General features: G+C 44.1%; 1 protein-coding gene across 2 annotated transcripts in view; it reads left to right on the top strand.

Moving 5' to 3' along the window:
- The first annotated feature begins 13,076 nt into the window (after positions 1-13,076).
- klf12b (Kruppel like factor 12b) overlaps positions 13,077-22,184 on the top strand; it is a 44,625-nt gene continuing 35,517 nt past the window's right edge. Inside the window, exon 1 of one of the 2 annotated variants that reach the window (XM_073473280.1) lies at positions 13,077-13,184. In XM_073473280.1, the coding sequence (XP_073329381.1) occupies positions 13,091-13,184 (94 nt within the window). In that variant the 5' untranslated portion in view covers positions 13,077-13,090. Of the gene's footprint in view, positions 13,185-13,328; positions 13,479-22,184 lie in introns of those variants that run through there. The other variant, XM_073473281.1, reaches the window with a different exon arrangement.

Here is a 22,184-nt window from a genome sequence, read left to right as displayed (position 1 = left end):
AGAAAGGAAATACTTTTTCACATACTTTCATTATTAAAAAGAAAAACAACTGTATACCTTCTGAATTTAAGTGTCTCTTGTCTACTGAACTAAGATGCGCTTAATTGCCTCATGATGTGAAAGTATTCCAGCTCTACACACCATTTTCGCCCGTTGCTGATGCCCAGCTCTGTCTCCTCTGCAACATCATGCCTCTCCTGTTCCTGCCTACCATGTCTACTTGTCATAGTCCTGGTCAGAGCTGCTGTAAATCACCTCTGTACTGTATCCCCTTTCTTCAAACTGGCATCTCAGAGGCTGTGTCCAGTCCTGGTCTTGTGTCCAGCAGTATTCACTGCCCCTGTTAACCCTGTCATCCAAGATTTGGGGTGCACAGGCTCCCATCATTTGATAGAGCCTCTAAGCTCTATGGCAAACTAAGCTATTTGTGAACGGCAGCTAGTTACTTCAGCCAAAGATAGCTACAGCAAAGAGTAGCAATATTAGTATAGTAGTTTGGGAGCTACCTTACTATTCTGGCCATTTCTTATAAAATACACCTTTTAGGAAACCTTTCTAAGCTGAAAATGGGGCTTTTTTTAGTTAGCTGGAGTGAAGAGCGATCAGGTATTACCCTGTCTGGGATTCAAGAGAAGAAATTCAGCTTCTGGCCCCTATTGGCCTCAAAGTTCTCCACAGTCTCTGTGTATTTTAGATGTATCTTGTTGCCTTTTAGCACCTATTAGGTATAATGAACAGACCCCAGAAACCAACCATTACTTCTGCTCTGTAAAACTACCCTTTCCCAGCTGTGGCTGTGTCTAAAATCACAACCTATTTAATAAATTGTAGAATGCAAATTTATGCACTAAATTGTGCCCTGAAAAATCCCCACAGTGGAACAACAATGAAAAACATTGTTTATTGAATGAACAATCTCTCAGTAGTTTCAGTGCTTTCAGCGATGATCCTCACTGTACAGTGAACTTCTGAATGTAAATTAAAGAGGAAGGAGCGAATGGATGATCAAGGGAGTGATTCTTGACACAGCTCATGTGTATAAGTTACTTTGTGCTAATTCGATTAAACACCTTAATATTCAGAAATATTCCCAAACACATTTATCATTTCTGAAATTACTAGAACAAAATTGGTAGAGTATACCTGGGGAAGTTGGTGTACCTGAGGGTCTGAGGCCCTAGTGCAGTTACTCTACCTGGCTTGTAATTGAGCCTTGGATCAGAAAATAAAAAGAATGCCTCATTATAGATATTCTCCAACAGAAAATCAAGAGACATATCAGTAGGAAATACTGTTTAAGTAATCTGTAAGATACCCTGTCAGAGTATAAAAACTACTCTGTAGTTGGATAACAGAGGAAAAACTTGTTGAAAGCCAGGGATAAAGAGGGTGAGAATTACATAAAAGATGAATCTGTTAACTTTATGAATCCGTTTACATGCTTTATTGTTGACCACAAGACACAAATAGCTATTGCATGTTGAAATTCATCCTTCAGTAAAGGTCTGAACATGATTAAAATAAATGCTGAAAGGGTTTCTCTCTTGTATTCATCCTATATTTGACTGTGCTGTGAACTGCAGAGCTACACAGAGTCGCGGCGACAAAAGAGAAACACTATCTATTCTTCATCAGGTAGTTGAGTCTCTGACAGCCCACCCCACTTCATGTTCCTGGAGATGAATGTACTTTCCCCAGTCTGCTCCGCACTTTAAACCAGGGGAAATACACAAACGTTGAAAAGGCGAGACAGACAGAGAGCGAGCACAAATAAAGGCAGGGGAGGACTGAAATGGAAAAAAGTGGAGGAGATGAGAGAGAGGGAGAGAGGCTGAAGTGGATAGAGAGGGGAAAACTAAAAAACAGAGAGTTGCAGGGTGGTTTACTCAGAGAGAAAGAGGGGGAGCGAGAGGAGGAGAGAGGAGAGGTAATGAGGCCAGTGACTGGCTTTACACCTCGTCTCTGTGGAAACTAATTGGGAGAGAGCTGGAGGGCACTAATTTGAGCACTCTGCTGGGTAAATGTAGTGCAACGAACTATGAAGGGTAAATCAATGTACTACCTCTCCCTACACCTCTCGCTTTCTCCACCTCACCCCCCCCCCTCCTATTATTGTTTCCTAATAAAAATTCCATTGACTTCAACTATGCTTGTGGGCATAAAGGTATTGACCTGGGTAGACATGATGCGTGCTGATGAGGTACAGCTCACCAGAGAAAAGTTCAGCTAGTTAGCTGGCAAGAATGAAAAACTGAATCATCAGGACTCGAGGATCCCTGTTCAGTCAAACTGGCGCTGTGAGGTGTCGGCATGCTTTACTGTACATCCTGTAAGGTTGTAGTATGATCAGCCAATCAGTCTGGAGATACATTTTTTTCCCACAGCCAGCGAGTATGAGAGGGATGTGATGATCGAAACGCAGCAATACTTACTTGGAATGTATTATGTACAGCATGTGTGTGTTCTCTCCCAGGGCGGTGTGCTGTCTGATGGGAGAAAAGGGAAACAGAATGTATGGTTGCCCCCTGTAGTGAGCCCAAGGGTGGCTGAACAAGGAGCCAGAATTTGGGAGGTCTTAAGGGGAATTATCCTCACCCTGAGGCTCAGGGATATAGCAGGCTTTTCATCCTCACATAACAGAGGAGCCTTGCTCTCATCGACGTACACAGTGAGATTCAACAATGCTGAAAGAGAGGACAGGAAACAAAGACTGAGCTGTATGCTTTGATTGAAAGACAAGTTCTTAGTTATTCATCAGATACAGTTGTTCTGATCAGAGGTGCGTGCATACAACTTATTTGTCAAGTCTTGCAAATTAGAAACACAAGGTATAAAAAAGTTGCTGCCTGTGAGCAAGGATGCGCTACACAGACTGATTATGTGTGTTTGTCTAACTCCACCTTTCTTTGTGGTACTTGGAGGATGCTGATCTGCTCCGCTCAGCGCCATCTGCCCCCCTCTCTCGGTGACTGTGCCTTGCAGCTCGGCCCCCTGGGAAATAGCTGTGGATAAGTTATTCAATTAGAGGGGCATTATTGGCCCGCTCTCTCCGAGGACAGAGCTGATGATGCTGTGATTATACCGCTCTGCATTCCTTTAAGGCTCGGCACCCCCTGTCTGCGTGTGCGCACACTTGTGTGTGTGTGTGTGTGTGTGTGTGTGTGTGTGTGTGTGTGTGTGTGTGTGTGTGTGTGCGCGCGCGTGTGCGTGTGCCGAGTCTTCTGCACACACACACACTTTTGCAGTGTGAGTGTGTGATTCTGGGCGTATGTGTGTTAGTGCAAATCAACAAATAATGTTTGTAGGGTGAATGGATGTGGAGAGGAGGTGGAGAGGGTTAACAATAGGGGTCTATCAGAGATGCTTGGGTGGTTTCAAATGAGCCCATCTAAGTTTCAATTAAAATACACACTCACACAAGACATATGGGCTGACCACGCATCGTCTTGGAGAGGATGGAGACGTGCCCCTTCTGAGTGACTAATCAGTGTGAGATGGAGAGTCTCAGCGACTCCCACCAGCTTTCAAATATCAGTTCATTTAAAAGTCTTGCTTCATGGCAGAAAAGATCTAAGTTACAGTAGATGTGTTACCATACAATGAACTGTCATCGTTATATCCATGAGCCACCATGCATGACTGTGAGTTTTTCAGATTCAAACTGGACTCAGGTGATTTCTTTTGTCACCATAATACTGGTGAGAACAAGAAACAACACCGCTCGAGACAAAGAAATGGAAGGAGGGACATCTCAGCAGGCCAACACAGAGGCCCAAACACCCAAATCCAAACACATTCCCTCTCTGCGGACCACTGAGGTGGTCTTTAAAGTGCTGCCATGATGGGTCTGCCCTATCTGCCCAGTGCAGACCCACAGATGCCCTCCCGGGGGGACAGGCTAGAGGGGAGCGGGGCAGCGGGCCTGGAGCCTCATCTGCTCTGCCCAGAATACAAATAGGTCAGTGTGTGGTGGGAGAGGAGGGGCACAGGGAGGGACACACACACACACACACACACACACACACACACACACACACACACACACACTGACCATGAACAAGAAGGGGTCCTGCCAGCTGAATTCCTCCATTGGCCATGATGGGAAGGGCCATCTGGTATCAATGTGGGGAAGTCAAGCAAGCTTGTGAGAGCACACACATTCACACCCACACCTCCCTGCCACACACACACACACACACACACACACACACACACACACACACACACACACACACACACACCAGACATGATTCTGACCCTCTAAGAGATTCAGGACAGCACCTGAACATCATGTCAGTGACCTCTCATTCAGACTCTGATGCAATAGGCCACTCATCTCCCAATTGGGAGACACCATGTCACCTTTTAAACCATTCAACTTAGATATGCAAAGCATGCAGCTGTTTGTTGCCTGAAGTGGTGGAAGAAGTATTCAGATCCTTTAGTTTAGTATTCTTACTTTAACACTGTGAAATACTCAGCTACAAGACCTGAACTTTGTTAATTATTCATTAACAAAGTTCATAGTGTTCCTATCACTGGTTGTGTAATAAGTGCAATATGTGTAATTGTTACTGTATGTGCTGCTTTGTTTCTTTGCTGTTTTGCCACTATCAACACTATGTAGGCGGCTATGCTGCAGAGTCCAAATTTCCTAACACAGTATATTGTATCGTATCGTATCGTATCGTATCGTATCGTATCGTATCGTATCGTAATCGTCCTCTTGTTAAAACCATAAAAGAAAAAACCTGTTCATTAATTAATAAGCCAATTCACTATCAATGTATGTACCCCCCTCAATGTATTGCAGCTTTTTCCACAAGAAAATCTTATGAGACAGAAAACCTGGAAGCGTTACCTTTACAAAGACTCCTAACCCCCATAGATTGCGATTCCAAACAACCCTGAACAATGTTTAATCCCTGTTATGACTCCACTTTTATGACTCTAGTTTAATTTAATTTTTGCTCACTGCACTCAATCTTCCAGATTTCTCCTGTTTTGGAAATTCCTGGAAGTAAGAAAAACTTGAGCCGGGGTAAAAATAGACATTGTTTGGTTGTGATGTAATCCCGTGGCTATATTCTAAAGTTTTCTTTCTGCTGCTGGTGTAGGCTCAACATATCGCTGAAAAGGGAAACTGATTTATTTTGGCTTAATATCAAAACCCCTGGCCTGATGAGGGAAGGCTTGCACAGAGTAAATCAAGTAGAAAATAAGCAGGGTTGAATTATTTTCAAAAGCCAGCATGCTATTAAGCTGGAGCAGGCCCGTGGCAGCAGCTCATGAAAAGAAAACATTTCTGGGTTTTCCATCATACAATTTCTTGTTCTTAATATCAGCACCTCTTCCTAGACACATAAACTTTCAGAAGGACACCAAGAGCTTTACATCAGCCTGCTGCAGAAGTGTATAGAAACATGTGCACCATAAAAAGTGTGCAAGACCCCTGCTGTACAGTATATCTGCCAGCGGCAATGAAATGAGAGTTGAGGAGGTCTGGATAAGCACTACTGTTCATGTATTCTGTGCTGATGTTTCAGACACTAAGCTACAAGTTACAGAGATGGATCTGGAAATGAACCTTCAAAATCACATTAACAGCGAGCTTGGAACAAGGAATTGATTTGTCTCCCAGACATTCACATCCTCTCACGGAGACGCAGCAATTGAAATTATTACGACTTGAGCCTCCCCTCCTGCACTTGCATTGGCGAGATAAGTTCTGCACCAAATATCTCCAGCAATCCTCGTCTCCACCCACCACAGTCTTATGTCTGGTAAAAAAAAAAAAATCATTTGTTGTGCAGCAATCTGCGTCTTTTTGATTAGCACCCCCATTCTACTTCCTTGGCGTGCCCCCGCCTCACCTCTCTTTTCTTCCTCCCTCTCCCCTCTACGCACATCCATCTCTATGATTATTTAAGCGGGTGCCAGAAAAACACTGTGACCCGTCTAATTTGGGCTGTGTGAGCGCGTAGAGAGGAGAGAGGGGCCCTGCGATTTTCCACACTCCCTTTTACCGAGCGGGGAAGTGGCGGGTGAGAGAGAAGCTGTTGCCATGGCTACCTGCTGGCAGCTTCTGTCCTTGTGTTTGGAGAGCACTGGCTGTTCCCTCTCTACCCAACGCCTGGGAGGGAGGAAGGAGGTGAGGGGGAGGAAGGAGGTGAGGAAGGAGGGGAGGGTCTGGGAGGGGTCGAGCTACCAAAGGGAGGGGGGGGGGGGGACAACACGAGGTCTCGTTGCCACAGAACCAAAGGGCTGCCGGCTGGGAAAAGAGCAACAAAAGAGCAACAGTGAGGGCTCTGGTGGCTGACACACACACCAGTGTTGATGACAGGGTTGACAGCAGTGGGGAATGTGGAGGAGTGGCAGTAGATAATTGCTTCAATGCTGCTACACAATTCAGGTATCTCCATTGCCATGTGAGGAGTCACTGCATGCTCTGGTTAGAACAGATCAACCGGAAAAATGGATGTCGTTATCATCAGAACTTTACATGTGTGCTTCAAGTTGCTGCAATGGCGAACCTTCCCCACATCCCCTAGGTGTCAAGATGTTGCATTTTCACTTTGTGGTCTCGCTGATGCCCGATGTTTCCACTTACAGCCTTTTCACGGTTTTCCTTGCGGCACTTCTTGTGTGCACACAGGTGAGTCAGGTATTTCAGAGTCTCAGGCTCCACCCTGCGTCTAGTCGCCCAGTAAGATGATCCAGGTAATGGATAGCTATAGAATGGACATAATACGGAGCTGGCAGGTTAAAACACACAGGTCCCCTTGTTACTTTCCTAGATACCCTTTCATCCTCTTACGCTCGGGAGCAATAGCTACTTTGTCAGCTAATCCAGACTATTTCCGTCTCTTTGTGCCTTTTCTGTTGTCTTATCTTATTTGCAGAGTAAAAAAATGTGAGAGGCTTGCTACAGGCAGCCCCTTTCCTCGAATGTGTCCCTATCAGGACTTTATTGTGTGTCTCTGTATTGGTGTTAAAGTTCATTCTAGGAGTTTGTGTATGTGTGCAAGAGCTTTGCGGTTGCTATTAGACACAGCGTGCCTGGTGGTCATGCTGAAGCGTCCCCCCTCCCTGCCCCCCGCTCCCACCCCCCCTGGCAGGAGGCTGACCTTGGCAGGGCCTGACAGAGAGCTGGCCTGGAGGGGGATCCACAGAGCTCCACGCCAGCCCACTGAGCCAACCCACTGAGCCAACCCACTCAGTCTGTGCAGGTGTACTGACGCCTGGACAAACACTCGCACACACACATACACACACAGACACATGCACACACATGCATGCATGCATAGCCACTAGACCAGGGGAGGCCCCCTGAGCAAGCAGATGTCCTAACGCTCCATTTCTCTGTGTTACCTTTCTTCTGGATGTCTCATGGTCACTCTTTTATTGTTCATTTTAATTGTTTCTCCCTGCTGCTTCTCATTTTTTCTTCTATATCCTTTTCGTTTGCCACTCTCGCTCTGTATCCTTGGCTTTTACTGTACTTGCAGCCCCGTCTTCATTAATTGCAATGGTACATGGAGAAAACAAATTCACAGAAACATGGATAACATCACTCTTGTCACAGACCACAGAGTGTCACAGACGTGGAATCTATTAGTTGATGACAGATGCACATGAATAAATAGATGTCTAAATGTATGTATGAATCAATAATTTACTCCATATAGCTCTCATAACCAGAGTTCACTATTAGACTACCCGTGTAGCAGAATATTGAATGAATCTACTTCCATGTCCAAACCCTCAGTAGGCATCATGTCATGTTGGAAATTCAGCAATCTGTTCCAACAAATCATCAAAATTACATTGAATAGTCACAAAGGCATTGCATCATGGCGGCCCCTCTGAATCAGCTGCAGCATCACTATAAAACACTATATACTGTATATTTGAAAAAGAATTAAAGGAAGAGGAACCCAGACATGTTTGGATAATTGTGCGGCTTTATCAGTAAGTAAGAGAGCAGGTCATCATCCTCAGTCATATATAGTATGTTGTACACACTGTATATATACAGTTCATTCCCTGTTAATTATGCAGTGAAGTCATGGAAAATCTGGGACAAACAGAATTAATGTGGAAGTATATGTAAAGTAGAACAGGAGATAATCTGAAGCATTTATGAAAGGAATGAAGAATTATGAAGCAACAAACAAATAAAATATCTATATTGTCTGAAGCAAAAAATCAGCTAAAGTTAATTTTATACATTTTTCACTCCTGGGTGGAGTTGATGAAGTCTTCGACTTGTACCAAAAAGTCTTTCGTTGTCCCCCTCCAGTCAGAATTTGCTTCTCTCTTTGTTACTTCACTTGAATGTTTGACCTTCACTGTGCACAGTTTGCGCAGGCTGTTTTCACATTCGTCTACTGAAGGGTCGAAGTTTCTCGGTGCTCTCTGTGCTGCGTTTTGTGCTGTTACAGAAAGAGAGGCATGACACGCATCATTCCCCAAAGTTTTTGTCAAAAGATAGAGGACAGTGCACGACAGGCGGGCAGACAGACGAACAGGCTTGGGCCAATCCATTGTACTTCTCAGATTTCATTCTGGAGCACAAAAAACCTTGACTTGTGAAGCCGAGAGCAAGCGCTTCTTATTTTGTGTCTGTGGCCTGATTGTGTTGGGCTTTGGGAACAGAGAGGGACTGCAGGGGTGAAAGAGAGACTCCAGAGGTGAGCACTTTATTGTCTGACAGTATAAATATATATTCATGTCCCTCCTTCTTTCAAGGTTTCATATTGATTCTTCAGCCAACTTTTTGTATTTTATTTTTTTATTCACATCCTGTAGATTTTTTATGCTTTCTTTATTCTGTTCAGAATTGTTTGTGAAATATGTGAAAATGTGCTCTCAATTATAAAGGAGAGGCAAACAACATGTCTTTCAAGTGCAAACACATATTATATCATTAAGCTCAACCAACAATAAAAGAGATTGTCTTCCGTTTCTTCAATGTTTTTCCTCCCCCTGTTCCCACTCCCCTCCTCCTGACTGTGCAGTAACAGGTTGTGTTTAGCTTCTCTGCTCCCTACTTCCTCGTCTGGCATGTCTGTTCTCTCAGTCCAGTGTCTAAAGTTCAGCCAGAGACAACAGGAAGGGAGCATCACCACTCACTCGCTGCATTTCACAACACTTTCTTTTTTTTTTTTTTTTTCCCAGACAAATACAGGCTTCCTTTGCACAGTAAGAATGCTCGCCCCCTCAGTGTAGAAATTTAGCAGTGTGTGACTAAATGATGAATGGTGTTACAATAATTTGATGAGATTGGGTCAGATGATGCAAGGGAGAAATATGTAATGATAATGCTCTTCTTGATGTCTTACAGCTTATTATGCCGCTCCACAAATGATCCCCCCTGACACCCACGCCGTCTTTGAACTGCTCCCACCCCAGGGTGATGCATTAGCAACCTATCAGGAGTCTGTGCAGCCTTGGGAGAGGTGCTTGTGTCTCAGGTGTTTAATAAGCCCATCTGGGGGCACAAGGATGGAGCTTGGAGCTCCGACTCGTGCACCCGTCCCCTTCCCATGCCTGCTCCATCCCTTCCTGTGACCCCTCCCCCATGTCCCTCAAACCATCTCCCATCATCCTCCTCATTCTTCCTCCTCTTCATGCTCTCGTCCAACCGATTTCCGTAGCTTCCTCCCCCATTATCTGTCCACACTCCGCCCTCCTCCACCTCCCTCGGAGCGCCTGTTTTGCGCTCTGCTCTGCCCCCCTTCCTTCAACACATGCCAGGGCTCCTGGGGCACCAGTTACACAGCGAGGATTTCATTTGAAAGAGCTCCTCAGGACGTCATTATAAGGATCATCATCACCGGGCCTTATGGCTGATGTTACATTAGTGTTCCATCACACACAGAGCCTTCAAAGTGCCTATTAACTAGCCAGCCCTCTCATCACACAAATCAGAATTTCTCTCTGAGTTTAAGTAATGTCATATTAATCTGTAATTGACCATTGTCATGTATATATGCACTTGAGACTGAGTTTAGTAGCCACATGCCAGTAATTTAAAGTGTCAGAAGTTTTTATGCAATACAGCATTGTGCAGATTCACTGATTGCTTTGCAAATCCGTCAGATTACAGTAAGAGACTGACAGTGAGGGAAGCTTGATAGTGTTTTGCGGACAAAACGACATGTTGCATTGCCATTAAAGGGTTACTCCACCAATTTTACACATTAAAGCGAGTTTACAGGGCTTGTGGGGCACTAAGGCATACGTGGAATGTGCATGTAATCTGACAAATTGCCTCCAGTGATGTCACTCAGTGGTCAATGTAGGCACCAGGTATAAAAGCAGTCCTCTGGTCTAACATTTGTCTCTAGTAACACTGTTGGACTCATTATGAAGTGTTAGATATCACCACTTTTTATTCCACCCATTCTTCTTCCTTTCCCTTACCCACAATGCAATTTAGGGACTGAGTGACATCACTGAAGGCCATTTATCAGATTGCATGCAGCTTCCTCTGAAGCCACAAAAGGCTTTATACTACTTTTTCACATATGCAGTAGTACTCCTGAAAACATGCTAACACACTTAAATGCTGGAGTTACTCTTTAAGTGCCACAATGTGCACAGACTGGATATTCTGATTAACTTCAGACACATTTTACCTTCTGTTAGTCAGTACTGAGGTTTTTTTCATGTGCATCTTTTTCGCCACATGTTCATGGGACATTTCTTTGGTCTGCAACGTGTTCCTCTCACACCTGCTCATTTCTGACAAAAATAGACTCTTATCTTATTATGAAAGGATTTGACCATTCCGGTACTCAAAAATGAAGCATTTAGCTTTGTGTTCAACAGCAGTTCAGTTCTGTTTTGTGTTTTTTTTTCCACCCTGAGAGCTGTTCTTATGGCGTGATTGGTCGGTAGGTGGCTGGGTATTGTAGTAGGTGTCATGGAAACCACACACAAAAAGGCTTTTTGGGAGCTTTCCTGGTGATAGAAATTGTGTAACACAGCCTTATTTCACCCCTATTCAATAAAAATAGGGGTGACACTGATGTAAAACTCTAAATTATGCTGGTATGAGCTATTATAAAATGTACTCAAACATATCATCTTTAGATAATGATGTGTATCTATCAAAATGCTTAGAAAAGAAACATTTCAAACCAGATTTAACCACGCTTCTATAGCGAATGGTTTTGCAGTCTGCAATTATATCCCATTAGAATTTACACCACGGCCAGATCATCCCTCCTCTCCATTATTCTATGCATCCATTCATCCTTTCATTCAACCAACCCCTCTTCCCATTGGACACCTAGAGCCCCTCCCATCCAGGCAGCCACAAAATACACTTCTTAATTCACCCGCATACAATCATCACCCGAACATCCCTCCATCCAGCCCATCCAACCTTATTAATCTCGTCCTCCATCCCTTTCGTTCCATCCTCTCGTCTCCACCCAACCATTTTATCCTCCATTCACTGCAAACAGAAGACGTACAGTATCTGAAGTGAAACAGAATGAATATTAAGTGGGTAGCATTTGGACCAGGCTCACTGTACTACTGTCTCCTCTCCTCTCTGTCTGTCTCTCTTTCTCTCTGTCTCTATCATCTCTGGCTCTGTCTCAATCATGCTTCCCCGGCTCCATGATAAAGAGTGGTATGAGCTCCATCAGCCATGCAGATGAGTCCTGCTTCCTTTACCTTAATTAGAGCTCTCAGGGGACAGGCTGTGGGCGCCGAGGAGCATCAGCATCAGCCACTCATACCACAGAGATACCTTTCATCGAAAGCCGGAGAACACCAGGATGAAAACTAACACGGGCACAGTGGCTCAGGCACTATACAGGAGAGAACTGAAAAGCAGTCATTATGGAGAAATGGTTCAGCATGGCATTCAAGGCCAGTCACTTAAACAGCAGGCAGAAATGCTGCATTTTACTGTTGGGAGAGGAACTAAAAGCCAGTCGAGAGGAGGGAATAATAATCATTGAGAACTTATACATACAAATATCATGTTGATTTATTGAGAAGTCGCTCAATAGAAAATCAATTTGCAATTTTGATGATCATCTGATTGTTGTGGTCATTTTTTGAAGCAAAAATGCCCAAATTTCACTGGTCACTGCTTCATTTGTTTTTGACTTCTATAAAAGTAACTGAAATATCTTTGAGTTTGGGTATGTGGTCAAACCAAACATGCACATTGAATATACCAACTTTGATGCACTATTTTATCTTTTCTTTTTTTGTTACATTTTATAGAGCTAATGTTGTAAATAAAGGTTTGTGCTGTGTCGTTTTTTGTAAACACAGGTGTTAAACAAAAAGAAGCTACTAGACCTCCATTCTGATGATTAAAACATACATATTTTTTAATTCAAATAATCTTTTCATTTACAAATCAAAGATTTATAGATGAATAACTAAACTATGAAAATTAAGACCACAACTACTGATTATTTTTGTTATCAATAAATCAGCCAATCATCTTCTCAATTAATTGATATATGATTTGATCATAATCATCTCATAAAACATAAGAAAAATGATCAATTTGATGTTGTTTTGTCTGAAATCTAAAATATGTACAGTTTAATACAACATGATAAGGGAAAGCAGTGAATCCTCACATTTAACTGGAACAATCAGATGCATTTTGTGCATTTTCTTCCTTGAAAATGTTCTTAAATCAAACCCTAGTCTCCAACTGATCGAGTAATGGATTAATCAACTAATCGTTCCAGCCTCTAATGAAAATAAATCACATCATAAAATGTTTTAATTCAAAATATTAACCACAATCAAACGATGTGTTTGCCATTAAAGTGTAGCTATATAGTAGAAGAACAACAAACAGTAATCAAATTATTCATTTACAAAAAAATACTCACAGGACTAAACTAATATTTAGTTGTAAGTCAAACAGTTACACCTTCCCTCTCCGTCCCCTTTAAACGGGGAGGTGCTCCGGTGCTCACCCCCAGCCCGGGGCTCTCCGCTGCGCTCCGCTCCGCTCCGGGAGGGGTAGAGCGAGAGTTCGGGCTGACTGAGGGCGGACGCGTCGGAAACCTCCCCGGAGGGGCCCCGTGTAATTCGATGCATGCTGTTAAAGCTTAGAGTATATTGTCTTCCCTTTGCTTATGAAGCCTCCACCCACCGGCCCACCCTACATTTAGCGGATCATGTGACTCGGGGTAAGTCATTTGCAAGTACAACAGTTCTCTGTGCGCTCCCATTCATTTCCTGAGAACTGCCTGAGCTGAGCAGCTGAGAGGCAGAAGGGGAGGGAGCTGCTCACTCACTCACATACACTCACACTCACTCACTCACTCACTCACACACACACTCACACACATACACACGTACATACACGCAGCAGAGTGAGAGGAGAGAAGAGGAGAGGAGAGGGAGAGGAGGAGAGGAGACAGAGAGGACTGTAGAAAGGAAAACAGTCTCCTAGTCTCCACGGCTCTGCAGCTTCTGACAAGGTCTGTGCATTTTTTCTCGTCCTGTTCCTCTGCTGGCTGCTGCTGCTGCTGCTGTGTGCTTCATTTGTCACGTTGCTGGGCTTTGTGCTTGTGTTCAGTGCGTCTCGTTCAGCTGTCATTTCTCTGTCAAAGCAGATGACAGCTCAGATCACCTATGGCATTGTGTTTTGGTGTGTGTCAGTGGGGGGAGAACAAGAAGACCCTGCATGGTGCTGACTGGACATGCAACACCTATTCCCAGTGCAAATCCATAAGCTGTCATGTCAAGAGAGAACAAAAGTGATCACACACTGAATGACCAGCAGCATCCTGACTTCACAGTGCCTGCACCGGTTGTCAAGTCTCACTTATTTACCTCAGAAGCAACTTCAAAACACATCAGCTTGTTGTAGAATGATACTGCCTGAGTGTGAAGTGAGACAGTACCGCACCAAACTCTCTCTCAGCACTCTCTCTCGCTGGAAAAAAGTTTGCTGCTTGTCAGAGTTCTGTGCATGCCTTAAGAGAGCTGTGTGTATGTGTGTGGGTGTGCATTTGTGTGAAGCATTGTGGTGTGTGAGACAGGCTTGTGTGCCTACCGTTTCCTACTGTAGCAGCTTAGAGACAGAGGAACTGGGCTGTTAGCAACGGGTTAAACATTAGGAGGCTCGGGTAGCGGAGGAAGGACACTGGAGGGGTGTGTGTGTGTGTGTGTGTATGTGTGTGTGTGTGGGAGTGTTGCAGGGGTGGTGTCTTGGATGTCATCGGCAGCACTCTCACTTTCAGGGTAATAGTCATTGGTATTGATGGGTGGCTGTCAGAGAGGCAGAGAGTCACCAGGTTGGGGAGAGTGGCCGGGGGCTGGCCCTTGGCTGTTATTTTCAATTACAGGGGACTGGGGCAGAGCTGACAGCAAAGGCATTTGTCCATCCAGCAAGGGGGAGGAGGAGGGTGTGTGTGTTGGGTGGGGGGGAGTGGTGGCCAGAGGAGGGGAGGGCGGAGAGCAAGAGAGAGCAGGAGGGAGGGAGGGAGGTAGGGAAGTGGGAGGGGGGATGAGACTCTGGCCTCTGCTCCTGGGTTTGATGTGGAAACTGAGCACTGACCTCTGTGACTTTACCCCCGCGTTGTCGAGAGGCCCTGCCTTGCCTTTAACTGTGTGACAGCGGTAGGGTGTGTGTTTGTGTGTGTGTTTAAGTGGGGGTCTCATCAACAGGGGGGAGAAAAAAAAAAAGAGGGGGGCTGGGTCGTGTGTGTGTGTGTGTGTGTGTGTGTGTGTGTGTGTGGATGAGACCCCCTGCAGCTCACGGATGTTCAGCGGGTGAGATTAGTGCCCATTTAAACTCTCACTTAAATCCATTTACAAAAGGGGCCTTCTCCCTGTGCATGAATAATCAGGCTGATATCACCACACATGTAGAGAAGACTCGCGTTGGAAGAAGAATCGTGTTGGAGCCCTGAGACAGAAAACATATAAATATTTCCTGGCGTTGACGACCAAGTCAGTGAAGCCTGTCATGAGGAGAAAGTGCTATTAGCTGAAAATAACATTAGAATTCTGCAGGGAATTTTTTCATGATATGATAAAATGCTGAAGAATACCTTGATATTATTTGCTGCAACAATAAACCAACCGTATTTGTGATTGAGGGGCAGTACAGGTACGAACAAATCTTCAGACTGAACTGACCATAGTGAATCATCATTGTCACTTAACGAATTTTGTAGCATTTAGCACCGGAGCTATTCTCATTGTTGTCAACTAATATACATCCTTGTTAAAAGCATATAAAAAAACCTTTCGTATAGTTTTGTACTGAACTGAACTGCTCCAACAGACTCTTAACTGAATCAGCGCAGGACATCACGGCTGTATGAAAAATGACGTGTTCACTCACTGATAAATTCAGTTGGAAAATAACGCAATTGGTAAGCTTGGAAAAAATGAATGATTTCGAGTCAGCTAAGCGCTTCATAAATTTCCGCCATAGCATTTCTTGTACGGGCATTAAGTGAGTTATTCTGAGCTGTTCTTTTCAAATGTTTGTATCGCCATCTTTATGAAAAACAAATCTTGACCACTTCCTGTTCACGTTCCCGTCATATAGAGTACGCCAGGTCAATAATTGGAACAAGTTCTCCAAATTTAACATCAAAATACGTTGCTCGTCCATGCTGACGATGGAGTTGGTCAGTGCTTAATCGCCATGGTTATTGTTTGGTTAGGCTTAGGCACAAACATGATTGAGGGGGAGATCATGGTTTGGGTTAAAATAATACTTTGTTAAGGTTGGGGGACCTTCAACATCATAAGGGGGGTTAGGGTGAGGGTTATTATAAGTGAACCGCAGTCTCTACCTCTACCTGTACTCAAACAGGTTGTATTGTGCTAGTAGTGGACTATATTAAAAATGATAATGCAAACATGAAAATAAAAATGTAATTCCACAGCAGCATCAGAATGTGTACGTGTTATTTGTGGAAAAACAGTATGATGCGGTACACCCCTAGTTGTTCTACCCCACTGTCGCATCAAGCTGCTACTCCCACTCATGATTTCTTCAATGGCTCAACCCCCCACCCAAGACACGGTCCAGAGGCTTATGATAGAGATCAGTGCAGGTGGGGGGACTCAATTAAAAAGCCAATCACCAACGGATAGACTCTATCTGTCCATCAACACCGCTCCGCCCGGCACGTTTAATTGCGCAGCAGGATTCACCCTTTAAACGCATCATCTGTCTGCCACAGATCACAACACACAAATTGGGAACGTGTTGACAGATTGCATCTTTCAGGAAGGAGTGACGTTCTCTAGTGTGTGCAATCTAACAGCGTGGACAGTCGCTTGTCTCATTCAGGGAGATGTGAAATTCCCCGTATTACCCCTAATCAGCTGGGTTAACTTCTGGCATATTGACTGAGCGCTGTCTCATTGATCTGGGTGGGTGTTATGGAGTGTATCGTCATTGATTGCAGATAGACTGCAGCGCACTATATGGCTGGATTCATTTGGGTCCCTGACTATAAGCCAAGGCCAGAGAGGAATGAGGCTGATTAAGGAGATCGGGTATGCTCAAGGTGCATTGTGGTAATCAAGGTGTGTCACACTCGCATTTTCAGCCACGGGAGATTGTCATATGTTAAGACCCTGAGACACATATACACCCACTGGCTCTTACAATAGACTAGCATGTCAAGGGCATACATGTGCAATGTGTGAGACAGACTGCACCCAAATAGATGGGTGACTTTGTATATCGATAGATGTACCTGCCCGCAAAAGCCACCTAAATCGACAGGACAAAAAGGTCATGGATCAAGAGCGTTAAACATCCAAAACATCTCCTGTTTTTTTGCAGTAGTTTCGTTCTGAATGACACATGCGTTGGTAATTACGTCGAATATCCTGTGCATGCGTGGAATGAGTCTTATATTGAAAGGTGATGGCTGCGAGCTGAACTCCCCCGAACATCTGAAGATGACAAAATGTTCTCTCCCTTTGCGATTTCTCTTGTGGATTCAACCTTTGACCCATGTGTCCAGCCCACGTTTGTTTACCAAAATTGAGTTAAGGGTGTACATGGAGTGCTGGAACGTGTGTGTTTTGTGACTGAGCGAGAGTGAGAGAGTGAGAGAGAGAGAGAGAGAGAGAGAGAAAGAGAAAGAGAGAGAGAGCATTGGAAAGTATTGTGCAACAGCCAGTGACTGTGGTCTGAATAGTGAACACAGACAGAAAGAACTACAATCTAACATGGGTGATTGCAGTTTGTCAAACACTGATGTGAGTATTTAGATTTTTTGCTGCCTTGCTGTGTTGAGTACTTATAAGGAGCCCGTACTCTCCGGAGCGACGGAGCTTATCTTTTGATGGAAAGAAAAACTGTCATCAAACAACAAACAGAATTTAAGATGATGTAGCCCGACCAGCACATTGGCCCAAGTTCTTTTTCGAGTAATGACACAATCTTTGGAGTAGCACACTCAGTGCTTACTGGAAGTGACTCATTTAGCAGAGCTGGTCCCCAGACTCATGATTTAAGGTTTCTTGACATGTTTCCGTGGTGAGGATGGGGAGGTGTGTCAATGGAAGTCCTGTCCATCTGTGCTAATGTTTCTCCTTTCCACGGTATGTGTTTTACTTCAGCCAAATATGGTCAATGAACTGGAGGAAGTAGAAGAGGAAGGAAGCCAAGAAAAGAGGATGGAAGAGCAGTCAAAGTCAGCATTTTCTGTGTGTTTTGGACTCTTTTTTGAGCTGCTTTTACAGGAAGAGTTTCCCCTTTACAGAATCTTTGGGGAGCTGCATCTCTTTAGCTTCAGTGCAGATGGTTTCAGCAGACCTGTGCAAGGATGCTGCACGGATCGCTTTGTTTCCAGTTGTACTGTAGGTCAACTGTTAGGAAAGGAAATTATGCATACAACATGTGGAATCCATTTGGGGTGCCTGTGGCATTCCACAGGCTCTTTGGCTTTGACACAACCGAATTCAGGTTCACGCCATGGGCCATAACTCCTCTCAATTAGCTGCTTCAACCAGGTATCAGCACGACACAGCATCGGTTGGAAAAGAGAGGAAAAATAATCGAAGTGAAGGCGTGAGTAGATGAGTAATGGAGGTAAACACAGCTGCTGGCTTTTATTGAGTGGCGTTGGAGAGCTGGAATGGGTCAAATCAAGAGGAAAAACTCGTGAGCGAAAATAACTGCGCGCGCATTCGATGTAACAAGTGTCAGTGTGTTGGAATGTTTTAGTTGGTCCGGTATTGTCTGTTTCCATGCGCCGCGCGTTGAGGTGGATTTGGTTGTGTCAGCACAAAGTGAGGTTAGACGGGGTAGGCGCTTGGTGATGCTGCGTCAAGAGGACTATTAAAAGTGTGATGCATGTGTGTTTGCGTCTATGCCTGCGTGCATCGCTTTGTTTGCATCGTAAGAGACAGCGGGTGAGAAAAAAAGGGACACAGGGAGAAAAGTGTAAAAAAAAAAAAAAGCGTGTGTTTAAGTGTTTGAGCTGGTATTATTTCTATGTTACTTGTTTACAGTAGATACAGTAGATGAGTCAGTGTATTGGTGCCACTGCGTGCCCGCATTGTACAGCAATTGTAAAACATCTAGGTCGATCTTTGAGAGTGCATGTGAGTGCACATGTGCTGTGATGCATGCAGTAGACAAGCTATTGTGAGTAGTATGTACACAGTGCATATGTTGGGGGAAGGGGGACCGCTCACACATACACACACATGCATACATGTTGTAACACAAGCGCACACACATAAACCATCAGAGCCTAGGGGGGATATAAGGCAGTAGCCAACTCAAAGAGCCCCCCATTAGGGCAGAAGCGTACTATACTGTCATTCCTTGGGGAAGGGAGGAAAAGAGTGAGTATGTGGGTGGTTGGTGGTGGTGGAGAGATGCAGGTTATTGTGAGGATGCTAATCTAATGCAACCCACCTCCCTGTTAGGACAAGAAATGAGAGCAGGGTTTCTCTCTGACCTCTGCTCCGGCATGTAGAAAGCGGCTATAACCTTTGCATGAGAGGAGCAATGACTGGCTGTCATGATTCGCTTGCTTATACCTTCACAATATGTCCTCGTGGGTTTTTATTCTTAGCACCGACTGTCTACAATGTATGGCATTTCTCTGTTTTGTAGTGGTTTCTTTACACTGCAGCATGAGGGTATTATCACAGAGATTTTTTCCGGTATTCAATTTACTGTGAATTCAGTGCAGGACTGTGCCCACGATGCACCTCTGTCAGTTTGAGAGGATTATTAAGTACTGCAGTGTGGTCACCTCGACTGAGGACCTGTGCACTGAGAGTAAACAAGAGACGAGAACAGAGTCACTGAGTGCATTTTTTATTGATTCACTGGAGCTAACCTCTTTCTCTCTATCTCCCTCCCGCTCATGCGCACATACAGTATCGCCCTACAGTGAGTAAACTTCATCATAAACAAGAAAAGGATATTGCAGGATCTTCCTGAAAGGTTGGGCCAATGAGTGCTTACGTTTAACGTGGTGTGCTCAGCTCCACTCCCCCCTCCTCTGGTACAAGCAAGGTTTTTGTGTCAGAGGCTATTTTAGATGCACAGCCACTGACCCTACTGCATTTGCTGAGGTGTGTGTGTGTGTGTGTGTGTGTGTGTGTGTGTGTGTGTGTGTGTGTGTGTGTGTGTGTGTGAAGGGTGTTCTAGAGAGGTCACCCGATTATGTTAAAGCAATATCTCAGGGTCCATTGGCTCTTTAGCAGCCGTTTTGGTGCGTCTCTTTGTGGTTTCTTTTTCGCCAAGCCCAATCCAGCCCTCACACAGAATATTTAACTTATTATTTCTCATGATTACATCAAAATGATCTTCAATTGGACATAAACGGTCCAGAATGGTGTCACAAATTGCTTTGACTTCTAAGTCGAAGCTCTCTTGAGTAATGCCACCTCACTTTAGCGCTGTCACGGTCACAGCTTGTTTAGCTGTTTCTCTGCTGCATTTTGAGGCACATGATGCAAGAGGATGTCAGACTCTTCTGTTTACCTCTCTCTGGAGCACTGTGGAGGAGTGTGTGTGTGTATTTGTGCTCGTGTTCGTGTGTGTGTGCACACTGTAGGTGTGTGTGGGTGGCTGTTTGTGTTGAATGGGCATCTTTATTCTTCTTTCATGAGCACAGCAGCAATATTGAGAGACAGAGTTGTGTGTGTGTGCGTGTGTCTGTCTCCTAATCTAAGATAAATATGGTTCATTGTGGGTGCAGGCAGAGGTCACAAGGTTTGTGTGTATGGTAGCCAGATTGTATCAGAGCAGGGGCTCGGGAAGTCAGCTTTATAAAAAAGTGCGTTTGACACAGACTGAGACGCAGACAAGCCAGACAGCGACCAACACTTCTTTTCGCTTTGAGTGTTTCCTCTCAGAATAAGTAGCTTCTTCATTTCCCACAGTTTCATTGGCGGAGGTGGGGAGCTTTCACAAAGACGGAAAGCCGCAAAAAAATAAAAAAGAACATTCACAAAAGATTTCTCTTTTGTCCTTTTAAAAAATGATATTTTTGACAGGTTTAGAAAGAAATACAAGGTTTTGAGTTTTTTATTCTAACATTAGAGCTCTCAAAGAGACACCAGAGACGTTATTATTACTGACACAACTCAGATGTAACTGTCATCTGCTTGCTTTGAATACGTGTATTAGGGCTGACTTTTAAAGTGTGTGACAGAGACAGTATGTTAGATGTTTTCATAGTTGCTCTGTATGTTTAGCTGTGTTTCTGCCTACTGTTTGAGCACATTTTATTAAAAACTGTACATTTGTTTTCTTGTGTAAACACACTGACACAATTGCGGCGCAGTATGTAGTGTCCACTCAGCAAAGTGTTCCCACAAATTATTTTTATGTGTTTGTGTGAGCGTGTGTGTGCTGAAGGCAGTGGACTTGAGCTGCATCCGGCGACCTCATCCCCCTCATCCCGACAGGATTACTGACACAGGATCTCCCTGCCCCTGGCAGAAATAGCAAGGACCCAAGGGCAATCCACCAGAATATGGGAACTTCCGTGGGCCCTGCTAGTGTGCAAATGTGTGTTGTTTGTGTGTGTGTGTGTGTGTGTGTGTGTGTTTGTGTGTGTTGTATTTACATGGGTATCAACTCTCTATAAATGGAGCTGGTTTCCTCCCAGGTGCTGAGCTCGCTCCCCGGGCAAGAACATGAGTTCACTGCTCTTTCTCACTCTCGCACGCACACGTGCACACACACATGCATAACCCGAACCCCAGTTTTACCTAACTGTCTCGTCAGTCATTGCTGCTTATGGAGAGAATTTACTGTATATTGTCCAGTACATGAAGGGACATTTTTGTATGAGATGTGTACAGGAACTTACATAATGAGGTCATTGTGCATGGATAAAAAAATTTGGCACTCTTGCTAAGCCCATTTCCATGTACAAATACTGTATCAAACCCCCTGAACTCATTTAACCTGACGACGAACCCATTCCGCATCGCACAAAATCCACTTTTTAAAATTAAACACACTATGTATTTGGACCACCTCCCAATCAAAACAATGAAAACCAAAAAGAAGTATATTGATGGTATCGTTTGTGACGCAGCGTGTGATTGCGGGAGCACATTTTACGATGAGAATCGTTCTGACATGATTCAGGCAGAAATAAGGTTGGGAGACGAGGTTATGTATTTAAGTTTTATGTCATGTTTAGTCCAACTCGGTGACTTCCTTAGAACGTTGTTGGAAACATAATGTAAGTACACAACTCAATAAAACATAGAACAATGGTCTAGTAAGTTTTAGACATTTTAGTGTGGAAATGTTACGTATTATATCTTTAAATAACTTGCTGTTCCCTATAAAACAGACCACTAGAAACTATAAAAAAAAAAAAAGATCTGTGATTTATGAAGAGTCCCACACTGTTTTTTTTTTTTTCTAAACTGGGTCTCAAATGTGCATTTTTTTTAGATTTTCACAAAGCTGGGCTTCACCACAACAGAGCTTGATTTGTATTCTGACGTACGGATCAATCAGATCAATACTCACCCTTTGCCATCTCCATTCATCCTTTGCAAATTGTTTTAGTGTCCATCTCTGCTGCTATCTCAGCCTATTCTCCTCTCTGTCTCTGGTTTTATTCATGCTTATATTTTCCCTGTACATGGCATTTTTTTGACAAACGTTTTGTCGATAATATCCTCCCTCACAGCTCGCTTTCAGAATGATATGC

The sequence above is a fragment of the Pagrus major genome, chromosome 9 (assembly GCF_040436345.1).
Source record: "Pagrus major chromosome 9, Pma_NU_1.0".
In the NCBI taxonomy this organism is placed as follows: domain Eukaryota; kingdom Metazoa; phylum Chordata; class Actinopteri; order Spariformes; family Sparidae; genus Pagrus; species Pagrus major.
The sequence above is the reverse complement of the archived record's forward strand: the minus strand, read 5'-3'. Positions and strand labels throughout refer to the sequence as shown.